Genomic DNA, 22,812 nt, shown 5'->3' with positions numbered 1-22,812 from the left:
AGGGATGGGATGAAGAAAGAGAAGGGCAGGAAAGGGGAACAGAGGGGGAGGAGGAGAAGGGAGGGAGGGAAGGAAGGAAGGAAGGAAGGAAGGGAGTGAGGGAAGGAGGAAGAAGGGAGAGGATTAAAGGCAAGGGTGGGAGGAGAGGTTGAAAAAAGGAAAGGGAAAGGAGGAAAAGTAGAAAAGGAGAAGGAGAAAAAAGGAAGAAGAGAAAGAAAAAAGGGGGAAGAGGCAGAAGATGAAAAGGAGAAAAGAAAATGAAGAAGTTAAGGGAAAGGAAATGAGAAAGTGAAAGAGCAGGAGATGGAGAAAAGGAAGAAGAGGAAAGGGGGAAGATGAGGGCAAGGACAAGAAGAAAAAGAAAAAGGAGGAAGAGCTGATGTTTCTACAGCCCTTGAAGATGGGCTACCTCCAGAAACAGTGGGTCCCCCTTTGCCAAGCTCTCCAAGCTGAATGCCCAGTGGTCAGATATGTTGTAAGAGGAGTTCCCTGTCCAAGAACAGGTTGGACCAGGGGGCCTATGAGCTCCCTCCCCCCCAAGGTCCTGTTTGACAAAGCTCCTTCCTCACAACAAGGTAGTGCAAGCATCCTTAACCCCATCTAACAGAAGAAGAAACAAAGGCTCAGGAGAGCTAAGTAATTCTTCCAAGAGTCACGCAGCAAGGAAGTGCCAAGGCCAAGTCCTAAACCAAGGTTTCCTGACTCCATGACTGAATGGCCACCAACACTAGGGCCATGCTGCCAAGACATCCATTCATGCAAAGTTCACAATAACATCAGTTATGTTGTAAGTGACAAAAGAATGGAAATACAGACTGGAGAGACGGGTCACCGAAGCTCAGAGTGGGAGTTTCTGTGAGCTGGGGGAGGAAGGAAAGGTTTCACAAAGGTGGCGGCAGTTAGGATTTTAGCCTGGAATGATGGACAGTAGTCAGAGATATAGAGAACACAGATCACTGGCAAGGACCACAGAGGAGGAAAATCAGGCCTGGTCCCTTTCGGCTACCTGAAAAACCGAGACAGGCAGGTGAGTGGGGGGACTCTCAGGAGTCCCAGAGCTATTCTGAAGCTGCTCCTGGGGATCTCTGGGGAGACACCTGGAGGGAACTTCACCTCCTCCTCCTTCCATTGACTATGAGCCGAACCCAGCTGACACCCACACCTTGTAGGAAAGCAGAGGTGGGACAAGATGGTTCAGAAACCAGAAGCAGCTTCCTGTTGTAGGAGGCTAGGCAGATGAAGTGAGCCAGAAAACCCAAGCTGACACCAGGCATTCCCCTGGACCCTCAAGCCAAGTCTGGGGAATCACCCAATCATTACTGATATGACCCAAAGAACCTCTCCCCCTTCCGAGGCCTCACAGGGGACCTAAGCATCACTGAATTTCAGAGTTGTCCTAAAAGAGAGACCTCAAGCCCAATGCTCCCTTTTGCTTTCTGAATCACAAATAAACAAGAGACAAAGTACTCTTTTGACAAAACATGCAGTGGTGGGACCAGAGGCAGAAAAGAACAGGTTAAAAGGATAAGTCAAGTTGAAAACCACCTGCCTTCCGACAATTCTCTCCCTCACGTACAGGCAAGACATGTGAGAGGCAGAGAAAGGCTTGGACGAATTCATCATGTCTTCCCCCAAACTGGCTCTCTCTCCCAGACTTCTTGGCTGGGCCTTCAAAGCCATCCCTGAGCTGGCACTGCCTCCTCGCCTCCCTTTCTGCCTAGGCCAAAACTTCATTCCATCTGACTGGGACATTGCATTATAGATAAAGAGCCTGGAGGAACCCAGAGGTCAACTAGTACACACCCTTCCTTTCACAGGTGAGGAAACCGAGGCTCAGAGACTACGACTTGCTGAAGTAAGAGGCAAAACTAGCATCTATCCTCAGGGCCCATGACTCCACCATGCAGGGCCACCGTGGGTCCCTCTCTTTGCCCACATCCTCTGTTTCCCCAAATCCTACCCATCCCTCAAACCACAGTCTCTGGCCTACCTCCTCCACAAAATCTATCCTGGACCAAGCCTGACAATACTGACCTCTCCTTCCCTTAAAACCCAGCATCATTTAGTCTGAATCACACATTCCAGTAATCAGTGAATGCTATTTGGGAGTATCTGCTTGTCTTTGCTGGGATGGGAAAGGCCAGATCACAGAAGTCAATGATGGCTCTTGGATACAGTTGGCCACGGGGGTGCCAGGTCATTTTCCTTGGAGGCAGGACGGGGTTATTGGTGGGTGACATCAGGACCAGCTGCCACACTGGTCTGGAGTCAGGCACAGAATGCCAGGGCCTCAGGCGGCTACTGCCTACCAATAGCCAATTTTATAACCTGTTTTGATGAGCTCAATTTGTTGAAAAACTAGCACAAAATTCTGTGTGAGAAACAGAATGATTTGTGAGAACTGATAAAGAGTCAAGCATGCCGGGCAAGGAAACAGTACATGTGATGACTACTCTAACACCAACAAAAATATGCTGAGGTTCAGATAAATGCCTTGTAATTAATTATAAGGATCAGTTGTGGCCCCTGGAGAAACAATGGACCTCCAGCCTTTCCTTGGAGAAGTGAGGCCCAACAGGTCTCATACAATGTCAGACAGAGGAAGTGAGGCCTGCATCAGACTTTAAAGGGGATGCCAGGCAGGGAGAAGTGGGCTTTGGGGAAATATGTCAAAGGGGGTGAGGATTGCCAAGTCTGGGAGAGAAGACAGGGAATGATCTGGCTTTGGTGTGGTAGGGCAGGGTGCTGGAAAGGAAGCAGAACTCTGGGCCACAAAGTCACAAAATGGGACTCTCACTTCCACACTGTTCGAAGAAACCAGCCACTAACCTTGACCACTGGACCTTCTGACCCTAAGTTGAGAATTTCTTCATTTCTCCCACACTCCAGGCCCAGATCCCCTCTCTGCCCTTATTATTGGTCACAGTGGGCTCCGGTGACCTCGAATACTGGTGAGCCTCTATAGCCAGGCCCTGAGGCAACCGGCTAAGTGGGCTAAGAAAAACTAGCAAGTCTTGACTTCAAACCCTAGGCTGCGCCACTTATCATATACAGGACCTTGACGAAAGCAGATGGTACAGCAGAGAGAACTGGGCCTGGAGTCCTGAAAACTTGAGTTCAAATCTGGCCTCAGACACGTTCTAGCTGTGCGACCCTGGGTAAGTCACTTAACCTATTTGCCTCAGCTTCCTCATCCGTTAAAATGAGGATAACAACAGCACATACCTATAATATCTGTAAAGCACTTTGCAAACCCTAGAACACTACATACTCATTACGGTTACTAAGCCACTTCACCTCTCTAACCTTCAACTTCTTCTTCCATAAAAATGAAGACTTAGATGATCTCAAGGGGTGTATCTAGCTCTCAATCCTATGAGGTCATGACCTCCTAATCCCATAGCTCCATAATCCCTTAGAATTATCAGGACAAGCACAAGAACTCCAGGGCCCAGGCTTCTGTGTAACCTGGGGAAATAAGCAACTGAAATAAACAACCTTATATCCCTCAGACCAGCCCCTTCCCCCAAAAAAGAAACAGGAGGAAGCTGGAGCCCCCACCCCACCCACCCCAAAGCCATACACAAGGCGCCTGGCACCAAGGTAGCCCCCATCCTAGCTTCCCTCATCAGACCTCTGCTCAGCCAGGAAGATTATTAGCAAGTGAGAGGAAGGCTCAGGCGGGCTGGTGGTACAGTGGAAGGAGTGTCAGGCCTGGAGTCCGGAAGACTCCTCTTCCTGAGTTCAATCAGCCTCAGACACCTACTAGCTGTGTGACCCTGGATAAGTCACTTATCCCTGTTTGCCTCAGTTTTCTCATCTGTAAAATGAGCTGGAGAAGGAAATGACAAACCACTCTGGTATCATTGCCAAGAAAACCCCAAATGGGGTCACAAGGAGTAGGACACACAAGATGAAGGCTCCAGAGAAGGGTCCTGGAATCACTGGGAATGATTCACGATGTTACCAGATTGCCTAGGGTCAGGAAGCAAGGAACTGAAAGGAGGGAGACGGGGGATGTCTCTTGAGCTAGACCTAGGGTGTTTCTTTGGGGAGTTTTCTTTTAGAGAATTGTAAAGCATTTAATTCATCACAGCCCTTGAGGGTAGAGAGAGCAAATCCTAGTGTTCTCATTTTATAGATAAGGAAAGGAGGTTCCAAAGAGCTTGGTTAGGCCAAAGATTTTACTCTGTCAGAAAGCAGGGCCTCAGGGAATTGGGGCTCAACCTCCATGTTCCAGCCCCATCTCTGGCTGCTGAAGCTCAGTGATCAGAACTCAGGGCCAGTGGAGCGAGGCTAGCAGGCTTCCTCCCTGTGGAAACCAGGTAGTTTTGCCTCATTCCTTGGCCACAGCCTACACCCTAACATCTGTCACAACCTGACTCCTAACACTGACTTTGGAACAGCTGCTAACTTCACCAGACCAGACCCTAATATCGGCCCCAGACTGGCCCCTAACACCAGCCCCAGACCAGTCCCTAACCCCAACACTGGACAGCTTCTCACACAGGTGCGGACGGCCACTCCTAGACCCGACACCCCACTGGGGACACCATGCTGCTCCAGCTCAGGGCCTCCCCAGTCCCACACCCCACTGGGGACACCATGCTGCTCCAGCTCAGGGCCTCCCCAGTGAAGGGCACTACGGACCTCGCTCCCCTGGACCTCCAAGCACTGGGTACTTACGACTGGTGAACGCTGCAGTTGTAAAAGACAAAATCCACAGATGCAAACTTCTTTCCCGTCTCCTTCGACTTCAGGTAAAGTTTCACAACCCTCTTGTCTCCTTCAAGAGAAACAAGAAGGACATGTGTGAGAGTACAGAAGAGCAGAAAGGCGGTGCTTGGGGTCCAGAGCAGTTGGGAGACCCTCGGGGCCTTGTCATCCCCCAGAGGTACAGAAGGCTGGCCCAGCCTGAGCCCCAGAGTCAGGGAGCTCGGCACCAGCACCTCTGGGATCGTCTAGATCAAATCTCTCAATTTACAGATGGAACCATTGAAGCTCAGAGCAGTCGAGTGACTTGTCTCAGGTCACACAGGGAGATCAGTGGTAAGGCCAGGTCTCCAGACTCCTTGCCCAATGCTATCAATAGTGGATGACTGTCAGCTCTGTACCCTGCCTAGAATTTCCAGCCTAGGTGCTGGAAGACCCAACTCTGGGGACTCCAGAGAATGGAGGCTTTTAACAACAGCAGAGAAAGGATAACCTGCAGACACAGAGCTGCAGCCCACCCTACCCCCTGACTTTTCTTCATGACAAGAGAGAGGGGGTTGCAGGAAGGAAAAAATGTGATCATGAAGTTGCTTTTCTTTCCAATGACTGAAGAGCCTCCTCAGCGCCCTTTGTTAGCAAACCCAACCCCTCAGAATCAATGCCGGACCTGGAATCACGGCACAGCATCTCTGCCGAGCAGCCTCGTCTTCTTAGGCAAGCATTTCACTACATTTCCTCATCTATACCACTGGGAGAATAACGTCCTCCTAACTTCTTGATCACAAGGCCATCCTGAGACTCCAGCAAGTTAACACATGCAAAGCATTTTGCTAAACTTTAAAGTGCTATATAGATTTTTGAAAATTTCATCAAATTATTTTAATAACTGTGATTCAGTATAATTGGCTTTCTTTATAATCCTATAAATTTTATTTTATGCATTTCAAAACATTCTTCAGAGAATGAACTCATGGGCCTCACCATGCTGCCCAAGGGGGACTATGACAACAGAAAGGTTAAGAACCGTTGGAGTAGAAAGACCTTCTCTCCCCCTGCCCATGGGCATCGTCTTAGAGCTCCCAGGGACACTGAGAATGCAGGTTCTCCTGCCTCTGAGGATACCTCCTCTGTCCACTCTGCTACACTGACTCACCTGAACGGTGGCTATTTTTTAAAATTATTATTCCTCTAGCCCATAGTGATTTCCCCTTTCTCTGAACAGTCTGTTGGCCTCACAGTCTGAAATCACAAGACTAGCTTTTTATTAAACCCTCTTGTGAATCATTCTCCAGGATTTTCTTGGGGGTAAGGCTGGTCCCCATAACTAGTCGGCCAATTCTTCAAGGACCCGGAGGGAGGCTTATGCCTGTCCGGTTTCCCCTTCAGAGGCTGGGACATAGCAGAGTTGAGGAGCCCAGAATCTGCCCGGACTCCAGCCTGTGTTCCGGTCTGTTCCCCCGCCAGCCCAACCTCCCAAGCCCCGACACTCCCACTGAGCATCCTCTGACCCAGGGTCTTCGAAGGAACTTGATTAACATGAGTTCAAATGCACCCCATGGGAGTCAGGACTTGAAATGAAAATAAACACTTTATCCAGCACCAGGAAAGCCCTGGGCTGACAGCAGGAGAAGTAGTCAGGGAGACTGGGGGGAGTGCCTGCCCTGGGAGTGACTCATGCCATACAGGACATGTGCCATCATGCCTTCAAGCCAGCTCAACACCACCAGAACACACTGGCCATTCATGATGAGCTTCTGCTCTGATATTAATCAGATGCTGAGTTTCTCCCTTGCTACCACCCACGGGGGGGGGGGGGGCGCAGAACAGACCCACGACTGCAGTCTTGTGTTTGGGTCCCCAGGCCATTCTCCCGGCTGAGGTCAGGGGCCCAGGCATCAGCACTGGTGATGTCACAGGCACAGGGTGTGGGACAGAACAAAGGAACAAGCGGGGGGGGGGGGGGGGGGGGGGAGAAATACTGGAGGGCGGGGGAAAGAGGTTCCTTGCAAAACCACAATCCTGATTTTATGCAGATGTGCCCTGTGAAAAGACAGCCCAGATAACAAGAGGGAGGAAAGCCGGTCAGAGACCAGCATGACCAGTGCTCAACTGACCTCTCAACCTTGGGTTAGAAGGAAGGGAGGGCTCTAGGGGCCTGGTGCTCTTCCTGGTTCTCAGGATGTTTCTAAGATTGAATTTTAGATGGCGACTTTCTCAGACTCACCTTGGATTTCAGAAATAAGCCTTTTGGAGCCTTTGAAAAAATACCCAATCGCCCTGGCCCCACCCCCATCCTTCTCACTGATTAGCCAAAGCAAATAAACAAATGTTATCACCAGGGTTCTGCTGGGATCACCCAGTCCAATTTCTTCCTTCTGGCTCTAAGGTAAACCATCACCAGAGAAAGAGGGAGAGACTCTGGGAAAGAGGAAAATGTACCCTTGACCCACAGGGAGCTGCCCATCAGAGTGTGACACTCTGGGCTCTTCTCATGCTTGGTTCCACGTTGAAAATGGTCAGTCCCATGGCTGCCTGCTCCCCTCTATGAGGAGGTACCATCTGAGGTGTGTGGGGAGGAGAACCCTAGGCCTGTATTCCAAAGACCTTTGTTCAAGGTTCAGCTCTCACTATTAAGTGACCTTGGGCAAATTACTTTCCCTCTCTGGGACTCAGTTTGTTTCTCTGTAAAATTAGACGGTTGGGCTAGAGGAGGATCTCTGAAAGCTCATCTGGCTCCAGATGAAGTCAAGTCAACAGACATGACAGGCTCATACTGGAGAAATGGGGAAGGTCAAAAGTCCCAGGTTAATCAGCAGTAGGAATGGTCTGTGAATGGCCACTGTATTTTCACAGCCTGGGCAAGACAGAGAGACCCAGTCTCAATAAACATAACCCAACAAACCACAAAGCAGGTGCTTAATGAACGTAGGATGGTTGACTGATTAATCCAGTCCAGCCCCATTCTATTCCCATGTCCCATTTTGTAGATGTGGATACTGAGGCAGTGACAGACCCAAATTCACATGGGTAAGAAAACAACAGCCCCTAAGTCCAAACCTAGGCCTTTTCACCCCAGATGCTCTTTCAACTACACAATTTTGTTAAGTAGAACCAAGTCATCCCATGACCCAAGAATTGAATGGATGGGCTCCAGTCCTGAGACAGCACAGTGCCTGCCCCCTACTCACCCTGGCCCCGAGTGATGGGCACGACGTCCTTGGAGGAGGGGGAGTGGCAGTAGATTTTCCCATCCTCGATGCGGCTCTCTGACTCTGTGAAGTCTTCAAAGGAACAATTGACTCCCGCCGAGAGATCGGGAACATTCCAGGCTTGCAGGACAAGCTACATGGCCAGAGATGAGAGAGAGGGAGGAAGGAAGAAGGGGAATGAGTGGGCATTTGGACCAAGGCATGAGATAAGCTGCCAGATCCCAGAGTGATGAGGAGACTCTCCCACCCCAAACTACAGAAAGGTTTAGGAGAGGTGGCACGTACCGGGACTTCAGACATGGTGACTGAGATGTTCTTGGGCCGAACAGTGAGCTGGACACACTGGAGCAGGTCAGATGCAAAGCGCTGGGGCTCGTCAGCCCGCTCACAGCGATCTTTCCGGGAACAACTGGCATGATGGGAGGAAAAAGACCAAGACACCATCATTGGGATGCTGACCCCTTTAGGAACATTTTCCTCCTTTTCCAAAGCATCCAAGACCTTCTACATTCTGGTACCATCCTGACTTTCCAGCCTTATTCAATCATTCATTCAGTAAGCATCTACTATGTGCTAGGGCCTTGGATGCAAAGACAGAAACAGTCCCTGCCGTCAAGGAGATTACCTTTTAGTCAGAAGGCCTCCTTTCCAACTAGAACTCCAACCCAACTCAGTGCCCCTGGATGGGCCCCAGAGGCCCTCTCCACCATCTTTATTCAGGAATACCCTCCCAACACAATCCAACAACTGCTTATTAAGTGCCTCACACATTCTAGGTGCCATGCTATACCCTTGGGCTACAGTCTACTGCTTCCCATCGTTCAAAGCCCAAGACCACCGATACCACTACCTCATGAAATGTTCACTAAGGGACTTGGATTGCCATATCAGGAATATTCAACGCTAGGGTGGCTGAATAAACTAGCACTGTCCAGACCTCAGCACCATGTTGATATTCATCTAGCAAACATGTTCTCACCTCCTGATGACTTGTTCTAGGCCCCAGAGAACAAGGAAGGGGACAATGGTCCCAATTCAGGGGCTCAGCTGCTTTGCCTCAAATAGGAGGAAAATAATGTTGAAGAAGGAATATTAGACTAGATTCTAGTCCAGGCAGGGCCACGAACAAGCTAAGTGATAGTGGGGAAGTCACTGCCTCTCTTTGGCCTTCAGGTTCCTTATTAGTAAAGTGAGAGGGTTAAACTTGAAGATCTATTGATTAACTGATTATCCAATCCAGTCCCAGCCTGTCCCCATTTTATAGAAGAAAATATTGAGGCCCAGAGAAGGAAGTGGTCTGCTCAAGATCATATGGGTAAGAAAATGGTAGCACTTTCAAAGCTGCTTGTCATCAACCATAAAATGAGGAGATAAAACTAGCTGGCCTTGGCGGTCCCTTCTGACTCCAGACCAAATGAGCCTCTGCTGCTATCCAGTTCTATTTAACATTTTAGGATTTCAATCAGTACTAACATGGTAGCTGATAACAGTTTACTGTCTCCTGTTTCATTGTTATCTGGAATCTGAGCAGGGAACTCTGGGCACAAGAATGAGTATCTACTGGTGACATTTCAGAGTCCATGAGAGACCCAGGGGCCAAGGCTTTGAGGTTGAGGGCCTCCCACCCTAGGCAAGTTCTCCCAAGAGATGAGGAAGAGGAGAAGAAGGAAGAGGAAGAGAAGAACAATCATTCTTCCAGTCCTCAGGCAAACATCAGGCCTCTTCCCTCCATTTTGTTTTTGATTATATTACTTTCATTAACAGAGGGTACTTTAATTAAACTCTGTAAAGAAGCCAAAAATATATGTACATATAACAATAACAAACAAATCCTGTAGCTTCCTGGGGCCCTGGCAATCATCAGCAGTCTTTATCCTGGGGGCCAGTGACCTGCTCTCTGGCCGACAGGCCCTCTCCCCTCAGTGGCTGCCCTGGCCTAACCATGGGAGAGCTAAGAGTGAGTCCAAGTTAATTAAACACTCCCCAGGCCCAAGCTGGGATAACACACGTTTCACTGCAGCTTTAGAATCCTTGACTGACAGAATATTAGAAGCACAAGGGGACCTTACTAATCATAGAGCCTAACTCTTTAGAGTTTACAAATGGGGAAAAAAAGTCAATTGTTCAAGGTTACACAGAGAGTTAACAGTGGACTAGGTTTAGGTCTCCTGACTCCCACATCCACAGATCATTTTAGCACCCCAATATTCCTCATTTGGGGGTCAGCCATCATCCCTTTTCTCACTCAGGGGCTTTAAAAAATTCCTAAACTAATATTCTCCCCGAAGAACACCAAGGCTCAGAACAAGGGGTTGGGACCTACCCCAGGTGAGAGAGGAAGCCATCAGAAGTCCTGGGATGAGAACCAAGAATTCAATGGCGTTGTCACTAGACTGGTCCCCTTCCCACCCCAACTCAATGGCCATGTCCATACTTAAACAGAGACTCACATGTTATGAAGGACACACCATCCACAGTGGGGATCCCGGGAGCCCAGGCAGAGCTCACACGTGGTATACTGCTCACAGCTCTCTACTGGAACCCGAGTCACCTGCAAGGAAAAGACAGGAGGCATGTTGCAGAGGCTCTGAGGAAGTGGAGGGAAGATAGAGCACTGCCAGGCCCAGGGCTGGCTACCCCATGCTGCACACCGTAACAAGGCGAGCCCATGTCCACTTCACGTAAAGAAAACCCTCCTACCAATAAAGTTCTTCAAGGGGAGAATGGGCTGCCTGAGAAGTCAAGGATTCTAGATTCAGAGATGAGAAGGAGGGATTTCCCCACCACTAGAGATGTCCCTAGGACAATATGGCTTGGAATTACAAAGACCTAAGGTCTAATCCTGTATCAAGAAACATACTAGCTGTGTGACCTTGGGCCAGTCACCTCACGCCTCACTTTCCATATCTATAAAATGAGGGGGCTGGATGTGATGGTCTCTAAGGGCCCTTCATCACTAATTCCAGGACTACTTGTTGGGGGTGTGGAAGAGGGCCTTCCCCTTCAGGTGCAGAATAGACGAGATTAGTCACATAAAACGCACAGCCTGCAGCCCAGAGGGCAGCAAAATGTAACTGGGAAATACTTCACAAAATAAATAAAAATACAACAAAACACAGATGCTATTACATTTTAAAACTAAGTCAATACGCGGCCCTGTGGGATTTTTAGGTACGTTTTAAGAGTTTGATACTGCTGGCCTAGCTGACCTCTGGCATCCTTCTGCATTCTGAAAGCCCTTCCAGACATGGCTTAGCAAGTTGCTATCCAACTCAAGAACATGCAATCGCTCCCTACTCAGTCCATAGGCATTTATTAAGTGCCTGCTGCATGCTAGGCCTTATACTACAGCTGAAAATACAGAGAAAAGCAAAAACAGCCCCTGACCCCACTAGCTCGAGGTCTGATGGGGGAAACATGGCACCCAAAGCCTTTCACAATCTGGATGCAACCTAGATTTCCTACCTTAAACTCACATTCACTAGGCTTCGTGCATTTCACATTCTATTCACCATCCCCAAACATCTATCAGGATCTCCCACCTTGGAACATTGTTCTCTACCCCACAAATGTCCTCCCCAGGGCCCATCACTATGTGCTGAAGTGCCAACTTCCCAAGAAAGCCTTTCTCTTGCTAGCTAGACAGACAGACAGACGGATGGATGGATGGATGGATGGATGGATGAATAGAGAGAGAGAGACAGAGAGAGAGAGAGATACATGTCTATATACATACACATACACAAATACCTACACAAGCTAGGAGTGATACTCTCTCTCATCTGATTGCGTAATACTCAGAGCACTCTGTATTCTTACATCTCAATCTAGATTCTATTTCTCTGGGCGAATACCATGACTCCTACCAGACTTGTAAGGACCATCAGAGACCCATGGCTGATCCCTCTCTCACAATGTGTGGCAAAGTGCACAGAATACAACAGGCATTTAATGAATGAATGAAGGTGTGAAGGAGGGCAGGCTGGATGCAGGGCTGGAGAAGAAGACATCAGCTGGATGGGGCTGAAGTTTGAGGTTAGGAGAACATCAGTAGGGAGATAAGCCTGGAAGGGGAATTTAAGGTCATGCCTTGAACGCCTGATTGAGGGGACCTAGATTCAAGCCCTGACTTTGCCAGGGATGGTTTGTCAGACTGAAAAAAAGCACCTGGGCTTTCTGGGCCTCAATTTCCCCACTAATAAAATGAGGGAGATGAGACAGGTTCCTTCCTACTCCGGCTTCCCAGGCCTTCCTTCCACACTGTCTTAAGATCCCTTCCCCTGAGGAGGGGACACAGCATATAGGGGATGTCAAACTAATAGAAAAGGGGGCCATTAAGCCATCCTCTCCCCTTGAGGGCATACTGGCTTAGAAAACCATGTTAACATTATCTCTGTCCCATCCTTTTGTGCTAGCCTGGATTTGACACCCCTGGTATAGTGGAATGAGTGCAGGTCTTGGGAGCTAGAACGCCCCGGTCCAAACCCTTTCTCCAACTTGACTGTGTGACCAGGACCTGGGGATTCAATGTCACAGAACCTCAGTTTCCCCCCTCTGTAGAACAGAGGTAATATACACCAGAAATACCTTTCTCACAGGGTTGTGTGACTCAAATGAGAAAACATATGTGAAATGTTCTATAAGTCTCCAAGCTCAATGTTCCAAGGTGACCTTCCGGGCCCTCCTAGCTCTAATATTCCCAGTTCTAAGGTTCCTTACAGGCCTAACATCCGATGACCTCTACCACCAGCAGTCATCCTCCCCCAACTCAAAGAATTATCTCACCGGTCAGACCCACCCTGTGGCTGGACAGCGGACACCTGGGCATTTAGCCAAAGCCGCTTCTAGGCACAGTCAAAAAAAAAGGAGTCAAGAGCAGGGACAAGGGAGTCAGTCAATCAACAAGCATGTATTAAGCACCTACTATATGCTGGGCACTAGGCTAAGCACTGGAGACAAAAAAAGAGGCAAAAGGCATTTCCTGACCTCAAGGAACTTACAACATAGGAACACAAGTTACACACACACACACACACACACACACACACACACACACACACACACAAACCCTCAGCTGTGTGGACCTCTGGACAAAACATAAGTTCTAACAGCTGAAAATGGTCTGTTACAGAGAGCATTCTCTTGCTCTAGATAAACAGATGGTCACATGTCACACCCCTGGACCTCGGGAAGCGGGAGGGGAAGGGGGAGAGGGTGGGGGGAGATTTTTTTACCCAGACACTGCAGTTTACACATCTTCCCTACCAGTGGCAAAAGAACTGAATCTGTTGCTAATTTAAATGCAGGACAGAGACTCTGAGAAATCTTAAATAACCATTTACATAAAGAATTAGAACATCTGGGAAGTGAAATGGAGAAAATTAACTTGTAAGAGGTCAAATTGAGAAAACATGCTGGTTACAAGCCCAGAGCTCTCCCCACCCACAGCCACTGGCCTCCTCTTCTGCCATCCATGCCTCCCCCCACCCCTCCCACACCCCAAACTGCTTTGGGTTCTGTTAAAAAACCCAGGAGAAGTCCTGACCAGCCTGAACCTAGGTACTTGGGTCAGGCATAAGAGAAGGGGAGGATGCTGCCTGAGGTTATGGGTCCTCTAACTTATAAGATGACTGACTGTCATCAGTCACATAACCTAAGTCCCAGTCCCCCAATCTGTAGAATGGGCACAATAATGCTCATCCTACTCAACTCAGAGGATTGTTATGAAATAAGACAAGATATGAACACAGAGAGGTAAAAATGAGTCGGTGTGACTCACACTGGGACAGCCAATGGTGCTATGAATCAGAACACCTAGGTTCTGGTCCTGGGTTTGAGGCCACTTTATGTATAACCCTGAGTCAGTTCCCTTCCTCTGGGTCTCAGTTTCTTCCCCTGTAAAATGAGGTAGGGGCACCTGGGCAGCACAGTGGATACAGCACTGGGCCTGGAATGAAGAAGACCTAAGTTCAAATCCTGCCTCAGACAGTTACTAGCTATGTGACCCTGGGCAACATCACTTAACCCTGCTTGCCTCAGTTTCCTCTTCTGTAAAATGAGCTGGAAAAGGAAATGGCAACCCACGCCAGTATCTTTGCCAAGAAAACCCCAAATGGGGTCACAAAGAGTCAGATAAGACTGAAACAGCTGAACAACAACAAAATGAACTGATCAGAGCAGGCGACTAGTTCTCACGTCCATGTCTTAAGCTTCCTACAAGCTTTAACTTTCTAAGGTCCTTCCACACTATTCATATTCTGTATTTTAATGTTCGATCCAACCCTCTGACATCCAATGTTCGCAGGCCACTTAAACTTTATGGTTCCAATATTCTGTGCTCTAAGGTTCCTCTCAGTCCTGAACATTCTAGGATTTGTTCTTTCTGATGGGGGGAGGGGGCTGTTGAGGGATAAATGCTATGCTAATATAACACTTTTCTCCATTTTGCCTGCATTTGGCCCTGGCCCCCCAACTTGGACAAATCCCTGTAAATGCTCAATATTCACATATTAGTGATGGGGGGAAGAGAGAGAGAAGAGAGGAATGAGAGTGGGGAGGGAGGGGACAGGGGAGGGAGGAGAGTGAAGGAAGGAGATAGATAGATAGATAGAGTTTAATGAAGCTCCTCTCACAGCCCATAAGCCTTTTCCTTCCTTCCAGAGATTGACTATCCTTAGAGAAATCCTTAAGAAAATTCAGAGAATAAGAAAAACACCCAGATTCCTCCCCAGCCTACAATGAACAAATCTGCTACCCACTTCCCCTTCCCAAAAGGTCCCTTGAGCTCCGGGGGCCATTAACTGCACCCCCTTTTTCCTCCAGCCTCTCCTGGGGGTCCCCAGCACCTGCCCCAGCTGGCTAAGAGGGAAGGCTATGAACAAACGCCCAGAGCCACTAACCTGGGCCTGCGGAGACTCATGGACCATTCTGAAATCCAACTCATTTATTGCAAGAAAGTAAGGGAAGCCCAGAGAAGGGCCACGGCTGGCTGGAGGAGACCCAGAGCCAGCTAAAGGCAGAGGCTGGGCTGGACCCCGGATCTCCTGACCCCCCGGCCCCAAATTCTTTCCAATAAACTAAACCCGAGCCGGCTTCTCTCCAATCTACAAACAAAAGGCGGCCTGACAGAGTTCTGGGCTCCTAATTAATAGCTCCTCCAGATGAGATTAGAATCCCCTGGAGCTTCTGGCCCCTAGGAGCCAGGACACAATTGTTCACTTAATTACTTCTCTCGGCTTCTCTGATAACAACAGCGCCTCGCAAATATTTCTTTTTATTAATCAACTGAGCTGAGAGGGAGAGGAGAGGAGCAAGAGTTCCCCTCGGTCTCCCCTGGAGTAGAAAAGAAACTGGCCACTGACCAGGGAAGGCTCCGAAATCCCAGGGCACCAGAGACGGACCCAAATCCCGGCTGTCACTGCCAGGGGGACCCTGACCAAGTCATTCCCCCAGTTTCCTGACCTGTAAAACTAGAGAGTCTTAATCAATCAACATGGGTGTTGTTATAGTTGCTGTTTGCCTTCATCCTGGAAGTGTCAGGCACTGGGATTATATAAAATAAAGACAATCCCTGCCCTCAAGGAGCTTACATTCTAACAGGAAGAGTCAACATCTTGTCGGATTTAAAAGCAAGCACAGGGTCCAGCCTAGACAAATTCATATGAGGAGGAGAGTAAAAACTGAGAGAATAAGAATGAAGCCTCCCATATGGTAGCAGAAATGTCATTTGACCCATAACTTGAGTCACTATACCTGAGTGTGAACCCTGGGGCTCTGCCCATAACTACCTGTGTGTGTGACTTCATGGAAGAAGAAAGTAAATAAGCACTTATTAAGCACCTACTATATGTCAAGTACTGTACTAAGCACTTAAAAATTACCTCATTTGATCCTCACACAACCATGTTCTTATTATCCCCAGTTTACAGAACAGAAAACCGAGGCAAAAAGTACCTACCCCAACCCCTCTCAATTCCAGGGCGTTCCTTCTATTCCTATTTATCCTAGACATAGCTTGCTTTGTGTACATCTGTTTGCATGTTGTCTCCCCCGTTAGACTGTAAGCTCCTTGAGGGCAGGGACTGTCTTTTGCCTCTTTTTGCATCCCTGGCGCTTAGCATAGTGCTGAGCACATAGTAGGAGCTTAAAAATGTTTACTGATTAACACCTGCCCAGAGTCATGCTGCTAGTAAGTGTCTGAGGCTGAATTTGAACTCAGGTCTTCTTGACTCTAGGGGCATTACTCTAAGGACTACAGGGCCCCTTAAGCTGCCTCATGGGCAAGTCACTTCACCTGGGCTCTTTTTTTTTTGGTGAGACAATTGGGGTTAAGTGACTTGCCCAGGGTCACACAGCTAGTGAGTGCTACGTGTCTGAGGCTGGATTTGAACTCAGGTCCTCCTGACTCCAGGGCTGGTGCTCTATCCACTGCGCCACCTAGCTGCCCCACCTGCACTCTCTTTTGCAGAATTTGAGGGCTGGGCATGATGACCTTTAAGGGCCCTTTCCAGCTTTTTGTCAAGCCCATGACCCCAAGGTCATGGCAGAGTGGGAAGAGGCCTGGACTGGGGAAGGGGGTAGCCTACTCCCAGCTCTGACACTGACTCACCGTGAGGAGGGCAGCAGGCAGGTTCCCCCTCTTCTCCTGCTTTGGTTCCCACGTCTTAAAAACAAGATAATACAAGTGCATCATCCCCATCTCTGCCTTAGGATGGCAAGAGATGGTCAGGGCTTGTCTCCAATGCCACCTCTTCCATGAAGCCTTCCGTCTCTCATCAGTCTCCAAATGAAAGTGCTCTCAGTCTCTCTTGGGAGCCCGGAGGAGGGGTCCTCTCATGCCTTGAACTGTTGTATTTATCAGTGGCTAAGTCTCCCCCACTTCCTCCTCCATGATATCAGCTCTTATTCTCCTGCTCAAAGCAGGCGCTCAATAAATATTGATGAATGAATGAATGATGTTCATGTGAATAAAGTCTGACTGCAGGGAGAGAGACCTTGTCCAGCAGAAAGATATGAAGACATCCTTTGGAGATCAAAGATCTGGAAGGGGCCTCCAACAAGAATAACGACAGCTAACGTATATATAGCGCTGACCCTGGGCCAGGCCCGGTGCTAAGCACTCTACAATTATTATCTCTTCTGATCTTCACAACAACTCTTTGAGGTGAGTGCTATTATTACTCCCATTTTACAGATGAGGAAACTGAGGCCAACAAAGGTAAAATGACTTGCCAAGGGTCTCACAGTATCTGAGTGGCATTTGAATTCAGCTCTTCCTGTATCCAGGCCTGGCACTCTCTCCACTGTACCACCTCTAGTCTATCTAGTCCACCCCACCTCCCTCATTGTACAGATAAGGAAACTGAGGCTCCACGGACGAAGTGATTTGCCTGAGGACACACTGCTAGTAAGCTGCAAGGCTGGGATTTGAACCAGGTCTTATGATGTGAATCCAGAATGAAAGGCCAGATATAAAGCAGTACAGTTTATAAACTCATTAAAGTTTAGGACTGTGTTGCTTTTCATCCTTGTATCCCTAGCACCTAGCACAGGACTTTGTCAGGTAGGCACTTTACAAATTTCTGGTGGTTAGCTGAATGAATGAATGAATTGAATTGAATGAATGAATGAACTGAATGAATGAATGATGGGATCCCAGAGCTGGAAGTTGGGCAACACCTAGTCCAAACCTCCCACTGATTGGAAAGGAAGCCGAGGGCCTGCAAGGCGCGCTCGTGGTCGTACAGGTAAGACAGACCAAGGTTCCAATTCTCCCACTGAGAATCCTGGGCCCTGTCCTGGGTGCTGGCTGCACCGAGTCCATGCACTCTGCCCATCTCACAGGGATGCTGGGCGGCCACCATGACAGAATGAATGTCAAAGGGCTAAAGAAACGAGAAGGATTACCATCTAAATGACGACGCACAATATTAACGTGATAATATAACGTGAGAGAGGCAGCCGGGCAGAGACCGCTGGGACTGAGGTCAGGAAAGCTGGCTTTGAATCCCACCTCAGACTCAGCTTGCTCACCTGTAAAATGGGTCTTATGACAGTTCACCGCCACTACTACCACCACCACCACCACTACTACTACCACCACCACCACTATCACTACTATTACTACCACTACTATTCCTAGTCCTACTCCTACAATATCACGACGTGGCTGGAAATCTTTGAACACCTCAATCACCAGAGAACCAAACCTGTAGGTAACCGAAGATGCAATAAGCCAGCCGACTCCAAATGCAGTGTCCCAAAAGTCTTAGTGCTGCTTGAAGCCACACAAGTTTCACTAAGACTCTGGGGACACTCTGTATTTCCAACAAAGACCTATAAGAAATAAACGGCCTGAGAAATGGCATCATGGAAACATCCGACTGGAGAAAGACCGGAGCTCTAAAGGCTAGAGGGGACCTCTGAGGCCAGCTGCTCTGATCCCCATCATTTTGCAGCTGAGGAAACAAGACCCAGGGAGGAGGTTACACACCGATAAGTATCTGAGGTGGATTTGAACCCAGGTCCTTTGACTCCAGAACCAATGCTGGACCAGGCAGGTAAAAGCGAAGGACCCCAGAGGGACAGCTTGAGCCCTGCGCTGGTGCGCCCCACCAAATGTTTAAAAGAACAAAAGCCCAAGTAAAGCCTGCATGAGCAGGGCAGACCCTCTGTAAAGGACTGAAGAGAACATGGAAACGTGGACAAGAATGGGAAAGTGTGGACGGAGCTGGGATCAGTCCACACTCCCTCCTCACCTGCACCTCGAATAAGGAATCTGGTTTCCTTCCAAGCTCCATTCAGACCACACCTTCTCCAGGACGCCTTTCCCAACCCCTCAAAGGCTGCTGCCTTTCTCTCCCACTCTCCCACTCCCATTCCCATCACGCTGGATCCATACTGTACTTATCTGAGTGCTGGGAGTGGTTCCAAGTCTCCCCTGACACATGTCACTGTGTGAGCCAACTCTCAGGGGTCTATGCAGCTTTCTATGATTAGATTGCAGAGAAGTACTGACCTTTGTTGGTGAAGGAAGGTCCTCACCACAGAGCTCCAGAGACCAGTGAAATCCCAGGACTCGTGCCCAGCACAATCCCCCTTTTTTTTTTTGGTGAGGTAATCAGGGTTAAGTGACTTGCCCAAGGTCACACAGCTAGTGCATATCATGTGTCTGAGGCTGGATTTGAACTCAGGTCCTCCTGACTCCAGGGCCAGTGCTCTATGCACTGTGCCACCTAGCTGTACCCCACACACACACACTCCTTCATGTATACAGAGTCTCTTTGGACAGAAAGTAAGCTCCTTGAGGGCAGGGACTGTTTGAATGCTTGTGTTTGGATCTCCTGGGCCTGACCTAGTAGGGGCTTCAATGCTTGTGGATGCCTGACCTATTCCATGGCCAGAAGAGAAGGAAAGAATATTCACCTCAGAGGGGCCAGGAAGCAGAGAGCTGGCAGGGAAGAGACGGCCACAGTTTGGGGGTGTGACCCAAAACAAACTAGAAGCTGAGACCTCGAAAAGAGCCAATGGCAAAAGTCAAGTAGAGACTGTCTCTCTGGAAAGTAGAGACAAGGTAGAGATCTCTCTGCCTCTGTCTGTATCCCTGTCTCCCCCTCTTTCCCTCCTCTTTCTCTTCTCTCTCTCTCTCCTCTGTCTGTGTCTCCTCTGCCTTTCTCTCTCCCCATCTCTCCCTGTCTTTGTCTGTCTGTCTCTCTCCACACACACACACACACACACACACACACACACACATTAAAGCAGGCAGCAGAACCAGATAGGGGAAAGGAGGGGGAGTGGAAGCACTAGCTTAAACACAAGACCCTGGATTCTCTCCTGTGTGTACCTCTCGGTGAGACCCTGGTCAAGTCATTCACCTTCTCGACTTTCCTCTCCTGTAAAACCAAGGCCTCAATCCCTCCCCAGGCTCCCTCTAAGGGCCACCACCACTGCCTGAGAAATAAACGAGGAGTAATCTGGAAGCCCCCAAGCCCTCGGTACCACTCAGGCCAGCCTCAAGGGCATCCAGGAAGCTCTCTGGATGACTGAAGCAGGGACAGAGCCTGTCCTGATTCATGAGCCTCAAAGTGAGTAAGGTCCAACAGTGCCATTAAAATGTGCTTATGACGCTTCACACTGAGAAGGGGGGTGCTTTCCTTTATGGGGTGAGCCTCTACTTCCCCAACCAGCACCTGGGAATGATCCTCCCAACACGGAGACAGCACAGGCATTATTGTTTCATTCATGGGTGGGGAAACTGAGGCCTGGGAAGCAGTAAGGATGTGAGTCAGAGGCAGATTTCAGACTCAAACCCAGACCCCCCGGCTCTGGAGCTGGTGTTTTTCCATTGAACCACGCTGCATCTCTAGATACTGACAGAGAGATATATATGGATCAGTGGCTCCCAACCTCGGCTTAGCAACACCCCAGGGTGTACTGCGAAAGCTATAATAAAATTCTCGAAATCTGAAAACAAAATTATTTTTAATTCGCTTTCCTTTAAGGAATCAACATGCCACAATGCCCCCCATTCAGAGAGGGGGTGGGTGTCATCAACTCAAGGAAACAGTGCTCCCCAAAGCCTGGCATTTACTGACAGACACAGAGCAAGAGATGCCACACAGACACACAACAGCACAAAGGCCACAATGACGACTCACATTTCCAAAGTGTGAAGGTTTACAAAGCATTTCATCAGGAGGCAGGTACCGCGTTATCCTCATTTTAAAGATGAGCGAACTGAGGCTCAGAGAATATGTGAATTACCCAGGGTCATACAACCAACTAAATGTCACAACAAAGGCTCAAATCCAGATCACATGAACACAAACCCCATCTTCTTTTCACCAGATGCACCGACACACACTGAAATGCACATTCTCCCTATCTGAATGAAATGGGAGGTAGTGAGGGTGATAAGGCACGGGTCGGGGGCAGAAAGCAGGCAGGAAGGAGAGGACACGGTTGGGAGGCCTGATTCACTTCTGTCGCTGACGCCGGGTGTGATCTTGGGCAAATCACCTAAGCACATGCATGTATAAAGGCTACACAGGCACATACATGCACACACATGTACATACATGTACATACGACACCACACGTTATGTGCAAGTGGGCGCGCACACACACACACACACACAGAGCTCCAGGTAGCAGGAGGAACAGGTGTACTTCCCAGGACTGGCAAAGACAAGTCTGTAGACACAGGGAAGAACATGGCAGGCAAAGACAAGCCTCCCTGGCCCTTCCTAGCCCATGTCTGAAGGGAGAGCATCCCCCAGGTTGGCTGACTTCCTTCCTTCCTTCCTTAAGACAGAGACACCTGGAGGGGGGAGGGGAGAAGAGGAGGGGCTAGGACATCCTCCAGTTTGGAGACAGATGATTTCTCTTCCTCTCCCCAACCCAAACTCTATTCATCCTTCAGGGCTCAGCTCAAGTTTCACCTCTCCTGGGTCCCCTCCAGGCACCTGTGACCTTCCTTTCCTGGAGATCCCTCCTGAGTCTGACCCACACGTGACAATCCCACACCTGCCTGGGCACCGCCTCGGAGAGGCCAATGACTATTTCACGTGTTTCAGTCTTGTCTCCCCAAGAGCTCCCTGGAGGCGGTTCTGTGACTCCTTTCTCTGTGGGTCCTGTGGCCCGGCACACCCCAGCACTTCCCTTGAGGCCAGGTAATGGGAAAAGTCCATCGTGTCAAAGAGTCTTAGGATCTCAGGCCTGGAAGGGAACCCTGAGAGAGTCTGGGGAATACTGAAATTGAAGAGTCAGAGGAGTTGAGCTTGAATTCTGCCTGTGCTTCTTAGTACCTCAGTTTCCCCCTACAAAATAGGCAAGCCGAGGATTGACCTCAATGACTCCAGGCTCATTCTTGATCTGTGATCCTCTGATGATCTAAAAGAAGAGGGAACCCCCAGGCCCAGAAAGGGGGAAATTATTTGCCCAAGGTCACACAAAGAGTTAGGCTTGGCCAGATCTAGACCCCAGTGGTAGATGAGATGTGACCGGTGACTGTTCATGGGAAGCAGTCATTAAGTTTGGTACCCCTGCAGGCCCAGCTGGCTAACAAAACTAGAGCCCCCAGGCCCCCAGCGACATCTGCTTGGCAGCCTCAGTGGCCCCGGGTGCTGCCTGGGAGGGAGCGTGAGGGAGCTGACCAGTCAGAAGGAAGGCCACTGCGCTGCTTCTGCCGCAGGAAGTGATGAATTAGTGAACAAGGTGCTCAGGAGAAAACCAATTGACTGAGATTTCTAAAGTAGCTTTCAAAGGGGTTTTCACTATTATTATTATTATTATTATCATCTGTCCTCTCTCAGTCTCTTCCCTCCCACCTCCTCTATCTTCCCATGTCCCTTTGTCTCCTCCCCACCCCCCAGGCTCCCTCTCCCTGGCTCCCTCCCTCCCACTCTTGCCCCCCTTTCCTTTATTTCTCTTCCCCCCTTCTAATTCTTCCTTGCCTGACTCCTTTCTCTCCACTCACTCTCATTCCCTTCCTCCCTTCCTCTCTCCATCACTCATTCTCATTCCTTTCTTCCCTTCCTTTCTCCACTCACTCTCATTCCCTTCCTCCCCTTCTTTCTTTCTTTTCCCCATCCCTCTCTTCTTCCCTTCCTCTTTCTCTTTCCTTCTATCCATCACCCTTCCTTTTCCATATCTCCTATCTCTCTCCTTTTCTCCAAACACCACCCTCCTTTCTTCTTCCCTCCCTCCCTCCCTTCCTTCCTCTTGCCATCATCCCTCCTTCCCCTCATTTATCATACCCTCCCCTTCCTGACTTACAGGAAGACCTCTGAGGCAGGGTCACAGGATGGTGGATTAAAAAACACGGGATTCTGAACATGGTAAAAATGAAGAAATCTTTATCACAGCAAGACATGATTAAATCTGGAAAAGA

At 49.1% G+C, this 22,812-nt stretch overlaps 1 protein-coding gene across 2 annotated transcripts in view; it reads right to left on the bottom strand.

The window, feature by feature from the left end:
- The window catches only part of PLXNA1 (plexin A1), a 312,964-nt gene that overhangs the window by 133,334 nt on the left and 156,818 nt on the right, over positions 1–22,812 (bottom strand). For both annotated transcript variants that reach the window (XM_020981168.2, XM_020981169.2), the window contains exons 5-8: positions 10,373–10,473; positions 8,208–8,331; positions 7,902–8,055; positions 4,687–4,786 (exon numbers count right to left, since the gene is read on the bottom strand). In XM_020981168.2, the coding sequence (XP_020836827.1) occupies positions 4,687–4,786; positions 7,902–8,055; positions 8,208–8,331; positions 10,373–10,473 (479 nt within the window). The remainder of the gene's footprint in view (positions 1–4,686; positions 4,787–7,901; positions 8,056–8,207; positions 8,332–10,372; positions 10,474–22,812) is intronic.

The sequence above is a fragment of the Phascolarctos cinereus genome, unplaced genomic scaffold (genome assembly GCF_003287225.1).
Source record: "Phascolarctos cinereus isolate Bilbo 61053 unplaced genomic scaffold, phaCin_HiC Scaffold_4;HRSCAF=312, whole genome shotgun sequence".
NCBI classification, from domain to species: domain Eukaryota; kingdom Metazoa; phylum Chordata; class Mammalia; order Diprotodontia; family Phascolarctidae; genus Phascolarctos; species Phascolarctos cinereus.
The sequence above is the reverse complement of the archived record's forward strand: the minus strand, read 5'-3'. Positions and strand labels throughout refer to the sequence as shown.